At 41.4% G+C, this 6,949-nt stretch overlaps 1 protein-coding gene across 1 annotated transcript in view; it reads left to right on the top strand.

Annotated features, from left to right (window-relative positions):
• The first annotated feature begins 411 nt into the window (after positions 1 to 411).
• Positions 412 to 6,949, top strand: part of LOC112227230 (probable G-protein coupled receptor 158) — a 129,832-nt gene continuing 123,294 nt past the window's right edge. Inside the window, exon 1 of the mRNA XM_042308026.1 lies at positions 412 to 1,728. Within this exon, the coding sequence (XP_042163960.1) occupies positions 809 to 1,728 (920 nt within the window). The 5' untranslated portion in view covers positions 412 to 808. The remainder of the gene's footprint in view (positions 1,729 to 6,949) is intronic.

The raw sequence follows: 6,949 nt of genomic DNA, 5'->3' as shown, positions 1-6,949 counted from the left end.
CATCACCTACAAAAGCCCAATTTAAACCCTGAACGTTTCACTTTAGCAGTCATGCATAAATCCGTGTTCTTTCCCCTCCCCACGCACTACTTTCAGAACCGGACAGCTCCTGGCAGCTCGCGCAACCCATTTTATCCCACCTCTCAAAGACGATTGGCAGCAACAGCAGTCAGTCAGACACGCCTGTCTACGGCTGCATTCACACAGGCAGCCCAAGTCTGACATTTTTTTCACAACTAATTGGTATTTTGACCAATTACATCAGATCTTTTCACAGTAGATCTTTTTCAGAGCTGATCTGATTGGTCAAATGACCAATTAGTGGAAAATAATATCAGAATTGGGCTGCCTGTCTAAACGAAGCCAAATACACCTCATGTGCCCTTATGCGATACTGGGAGGGATGGGAATTTGAAAGCAATTTGCTCCAGCCTCCCCTCTGTTTTCACTCTAATTCTACAGCCTGCACTAGGAGGGTTGAAACTGGCGGCTTGAGTGTTAACTCACCCATGTAAAGCGACCACCGGAGCTCACCGCTGCAATAACTAAGCCTGTCTTGGCAGTAAGAGGATTGGTTGACTGTAAAAACATCTGCCTGACGCTTGGTTGCAGAGCGTGAACGGGTGTTGAGGAAGCGTCTCTCTATCACGGACGAGCATGTGAGCAAGTAGCCTACAGCTTTTGATAGTATCGTTTAATGGCACCTTACGCTATTGAATTGGGATGACACTAATTCATCTCCTAGTAGGTGTCCATTAGCCTATCAATTTAGTCACTGCGCGCAAGTGGTTGGTTTCTGTTATGCTCAATGGAGAGCAAACTGATTCTTCACTCTGTCGGTAAAAGCAGTCACGGTATGGCTTTTTTTCTTATTCATCTGCTTCTGCAAATGGGATTCGTTTTCGGATCTAATTATGGGTATGTGGAATGGTCGGATAACGACAAAGACGCTGAAATACGATCGAAGAACCCCACTATGTACAGCACTCAAAATATCAACAAGGAATCGATGCACCATCCAACTTCTTACCCAGGACCCTTCACGGAGCGCACCATTGTGGCGCACAAAATCGAAGAGGACCTGCCTAGGGTGGTAACAGCTTTCCTGCACACGGGAGACTCGTCGGCTCTTGAACAAGTCAACTGTTCTCGGAGGTATGAGTTGAGTAGCCTCCGCGGTGGAACCAATGTGGCCTCACACTATTTTCTCCATAGCGTGCTGGACACCATGGCGCACGCAACCAACTTTCTGAACATGATTTTACAAGCCAACAGGTCAAGAGAGCACAGCCTTCGGAGGGATATTCACTGGTACCACGCACTGGTTCGGAGTATTCTCGAGGGGGACCCCAAAATTCACAGGGCAGTGGTTACATTCCATACTGATGCTCCGACGCCGAGTCCCCATGTTTTCCTTCAAGCGACAAGAACTGGAGGGGAAGTGGTTCTCCAGGACCTTTCCAACTCCGCTCACCACCATCTCAAGAGCAGGAGCCCGGATTCTGAGTGGTTTAACGAGTTCAGGGACCGAAAAAAAACGTACATACAGAGAAGGGCGTCGAGCCGAGACCCAGTAGCCACTCAAAATGGCTACATTCTCGACAAAAGTCAAATCAAGTGGTCTGCGCCTTACCTGGAATGCGAGCATGGGAATTTCGTACCACACTGGCTACTCACCTTGTCTGCAGGGTTCTATGGTCTGAAGACAAATTCCGCGCCCGAGTTCAGGTGAGTAGCCTATAGACTAAGGGACCTGGCTGTGACTCATGACTGTTTGTTTGAAAGGGACACTTTTGGTTTACATTTGACACGTTTATCTAACCAAACATGTTTTTGTAGGCCTGTCTCGGGTTGTTGCAGTCCTGATAGTGCGGCTTCTCGCGCTTTGAATCAGGCCATGTGCATGGAAAAGGGCCCAAATAAATCCTGTCAACACAAACAGTAGGATAAAGCTGCTTCGCCACAGCAAAGTTGTGTGGTTTACCGTACTGTATTTTGATCTACATAAGTGACTTTAGAGCTATCCTCTATTCGGATGCGTATGGATAGTATCCACAGACCTAGCTGACTAAACAACTCCATTGTGAAGGAAGTTTCTGATGAACTTCACCAACGGAGAAGAGCAGAGACCAGACTTTGTGGTGGAACTCAGCTCTGACTACATCAATTCGCACAAGGTCAATACTTTATTATGAAATGTTTACCTTGTAGGCTACCTATTTTTGTCCTCTGTAGTTGCATGCCTTTCTTTGTTTGGTGAAATCCATACTTTTTTAATAAACGTTAATTACATCGGTTACAACCACCGACTGTTTGCTTGACATTGTAGTTGCTCTGGCAACTCAGCGCTAATGCGCATGGAGCCTACCAACAATGAAAGAGTCGATGGTTGTATTTGCTTAACGTTTTATTAAAAATACTGTCCACGAGTAACCAACACTACTGTCCATCGAAAACGGCTCATGTCTATTGTATTCACACTGTAGGCCTCTACACTTCATTTTTGAGGAATGTGTTTGCTGTAAAAAAATAAAAATAACAATTTTTTTTTAAGTTTTAAAAAACAACCTTTGCCTGCATGGTTCAAAAAAGCTGTCTTTGCTGTGTGAGTAGGTCTGTGCATTAGCAAATACAACAAATATGTCACATTTCAAGGTCCAAGTGTGTACAAACATCTATTTAGTCATGAATGAATTATAAAAGACCACTTTGAATTTGAAGTCCACTTTACTCCCACTTAAATGCAAGTGCTGTGTCTACACAATAATTCCAGCATGTTAGTTTGTCCCTGAGCTTTATTCATTTAGGCAAGACTACGTACTGTAAGTTTAGTTTGTTTTGGTCATGCCTTTAGCATACATGCAAGATCATCTCAAAGCTGTTGCCTGAGCTGATCCAAAAACAATTCCCAAGCCCATATCACTAAGCCAGGAGCTCTATTATGGAGTGCTGCAGGTACAGCAACATTTAGTTCTAAACAGGCACCACAACTGACTACTAATTCACTTCACCAACTAAGCTGATTTATGAATATCAGTGATTGGCTAAATTGCACATACCTGCTCTCCCAGGTATTCCATGTCCAGGGTTACCTACCCTTTGCTTTAGTCTCTTGTTGAAACCTCTTAACCGATCTGATCTTCCATGGTGCTTGATCACACTTACCCAGTCAAGTTTAGATCGGCTACGGAAGGGGATCAAACAGAGGCCCATCTGTAGGTCATCGGATTAGGGTTCAGCCTGAAAATACAAAAAGACCCCTGCTGTTGCAGACAGCTACTGTACAGTTCCGGCTTAGCAAAAACAAATCAAGGCTATATCAACCCTTTTTTTCTACTTGCGTTTGGTATTTGAGGTGTGCATTTCTGTAATTGCTGTAATTCAGTGCTTATCTGTAAAACAGATATCGGTCTCAGTATGACTCTCTAATAAAATCAAGGTTCAATCATCATGCACAGAGGGAAGCATTATCGACCTTGGAGCTGCTTTTGAAGACATTGGATTTCAAGCCCAATATACTTTATTTTGTAAAGTTCACTTTGCTCTCTGACACCCGTTTTATGAGGATATTTGGTATTAAAAGCCATCAGTGAGATGACCTTTAATTGGCTGCAAAATTAACTGCTTCCAATGGTTTTTAAAGAGCTGGTTCCTGTTCAGAATTTCATAATGTCCCGAGGGCGCATTAAAACTCATTTGACATTCCCACAAATGGATGTGGCATCGTCGTCTAATAATTAGCAGCAGCATGACTTTTAGAATAGGCCTGTGGATTCAATTTCACAATTATAGTTCAGACGTGTCAAAGATCTAAGAGAATCCCTCTGCATGGTCTCGTCTCTTCCTTTTTAGGAGAGTTTGTAGGCCAAATCTTTGGATGTACATCCCAAGCAATCTATTCACCCCAAGGATTAAATAAACCAACACAGACCCCTTTTTGTAAACCTAATCAAAATGTAAATGATTCCAGTGTGATTTTGTGGAGGATATGCAGAATGAGAGCAATGGCTTTGAGGCCATTATCATAAACAGTCTGTTAAGCCTGTGACATATTGGTTGAGAGATCATCTAGTATAATGGCTGTTTGGTAATGGATTTGTTTGAATTAGACTGGTTACATGAATGTCATCTGTTACTTGCTTGTAACAGATGACATTCATATTCGGACTATCTTTGAAACTCACTTAGATAATACCTTTGATGATAAAGTGGTAGCAATACATGGTTATAACATCTACCGAAAATACAGAAATGCCCAAGGAGGTGGTGTTGCGGTCTAGATTTAGAACCACATTCCTGTAAAGCTTAGAGACAATATAATGTTAAATACTGTTGCGGTAATATGGCTACAGGTTAATCTGCCTCACCTAAAGCCCATTCTGGTGGGAAGCTGCTATAGACCACCAAGTGCTAACAGTCAGTATCTGGATAGTATGTATAAAATGCTTGATAATATATGTGATATCAACAGAGAAGCATATTTTCTGGGTGATTTAAATATTGACCGGCTATCATCAAGCTGCCCACTCAGGAAAAAACATCAAACTGTAACCAGTGCCTGCAACTTGGATCAGGTTGTCAGTCAACCTACCAGGGTAGTTACAAACAGTACAGGAATTAAATCATCAACATGTATTGATCACATTTTTACTAACGCTGCAGATATTTGGGAGAACTTGCACAATTGGTGGCTGACTAAATACTTTTTTGCCCCACTGTATATATTTTTAAACCTGCATATTTAGCTAAAAGAAATCCAGGTTAGCAGGCAATATTAACCAGGTGAAACGCAGAGTCAGGGTATATGCAGCACTTTGGGCCGCCTGGCTCGTTGTCAACTAATTTGCCCGAATTTTACATAATTATGACATTACATTGAAGGTTGTACAATGTAACAGGAATATTTAGACTTAGGGATGTCACCCGTTAGATAAAATACGGAACGGTTCCATATTTCACTGAAAGAATAAACGTTATGTTTTCAAAATGATAGTTTCTGGATTCGACCATATAAATGACCAAAGGCTCATATTTCTGTGTGTTATTATGTTATAATTAAGACTATGATTTGATAGAGCAGTCTGACTGAGCGATGGTAGGCAGCAGCAGGCTCGTAAGCATTAATTCAAACAGCACTTTCGTGCGTTTTGCCAGCAGCTCTTCACTGTGCTTCAAGCATTGAGCTGTTTATGACTTCAAGCCTATCAACTCCCGAGATTAGGCTGGTGTAACCGATGTGAAATGGCTAGCTAGTTAGCGGGGTGCGGGCTAAAAGCGTTTCAAACGTCACTCGCTCTGAGACTTGGAGCAGTTGTTTCCCTTGTTCTGCAAGGGCCGCAGCTTTTGTGGAGCGATGGGTAACGATGCTTCGAGGGTGGCTGTTGTCGATGTGTTCCTGGTTCGAGCCCAGGTAGGGGCAAGGAGAGGGACGGAAGCTATACTGTTACACTGGCAATACTAAAGTGCCTATAGGAACATCCAATAGTCAAAGGTATATGAAATACAAATGGTATAGAGAGAAATAGTCCTATAAATACTATATTAACTACAACCTAAAACTTCTTACCTGGGAATATTGAAGAGTCATGTTAAAAGGAACCACCAGCTTTCATATTTTCTCATGTTCTGAGCAAGGAACTTAAACATTAGCGTTTTTACTTGGCACATATTGCACTTTTACTTTCTTCTCCAACACTGTGTTTTTGCATTATTTAAACCAACTTGAACATGTTTCATTATTTATTTGAGGCTAAATTGATTTTTATTGATGTATTATATTAAGTTAAAATAAGTGTTCATTCAGTATTGTTGTAATTGTCATTATTACAAATACAATTTTTTTTTAGCGGCCGATTAATCGGTATCGGCTTTTTTGGCCCTCCAATAATCGGTATCGGCGGTGAAAAATTATAATCGGTTGACCTCTACTAACAATGACAAGCCACCAGGGTCTGACAATCTAGATGGAAAACTACTGAGGATAATAGCAGACGATATTGCCACTCCTATTTGCCACATCTTCAATTTAAGCCTACTAGAAAGTGTGTGCCCTCAGGCCTGGAGGGAAGCTAAAGTCATTCCGCAACCCAAGAATAGTAAAGCCCCCTTTACTGACTCAAATAGCCAACCAATCAGCCTGTTACCAACCCTTAGTAAACCTCTGGAAAAAATAGTGTTTGACCAGATACAATGCTATTTTACAGTACAAAAATTGACAACAGAATTTCAGCATTCTTATAGGGAAGGATACTCAACAAGCACAGCACTTACACAAATGACTGATGATTGGCTGAGAGAAATTGATGATAAAATTATTGTCGGGGCTGTCTTGTTAGACTTCAATGCAGCTTTTGACATTATCGATCATAGTCTGCTGCTGGAAAAATGAATGTGTTAAGGCTTTACACCCCCTGCTATAATGTGGATAAAGAGTTACTGGTCTAACAGAACACAGAGTGTGTTCTTTAATGGAAGCCTCTCAAATATAATCCAGTTAGAATCAGGAATTCCCCAGGGTAGCTTTTTAGTCCCCTTGATTTTTTCAATTTTTACTTACGACATGCCACTGACTGAGTAAAGCCAGAGTTTCTATGTATGCGGATGACTCACCACTATACACGTCACCTACTACAGCGACTGAAATGACTGCAACACTCAACAAAGAGCTGCAGTTAGTTTCAGATTGGGTGGCAAGGAATAAGTTAGTCCTAAATATTTATAAAACTAAAAGCATTGTATTTGAAACAAAACACTCACTAAACCCTAAACCTCAACTAAATCTTGTAATAAATCATGTGGAAATTGAGCAAGTTGAGATGACTAAACTGCTTAGAGTAACACTAGATTGTAAACGGTCATGGTCAAAACATATTGATGCAGTAATAGCTAAGATGGGGAGAAGTCTGTCTATAATAAAGTGATGCTCTGCCTTCTTAACAACAATATCAAC

Source organism: Oncorhynchus tshawytscha, linkage group LG28, assembly GCF_018296145.1.
Source record: "Oncorhynchus tshawytscha isolate Ot180627B linkage group LG28, Otsh_v2.0, whole genome shotgun sequence".
Taxonomy (NCBI): Eukaryota; Metazoa; Chordata; class Actinopteri; order Salmoniformes; family Salmonidae; genus Oncorhynchus; species Oncorhynchus tshawytscha.
Note: the sequence above shows the minus strand (reverse complement) of the source record. Positions and strands in the feature narration are given on the sequence as shown.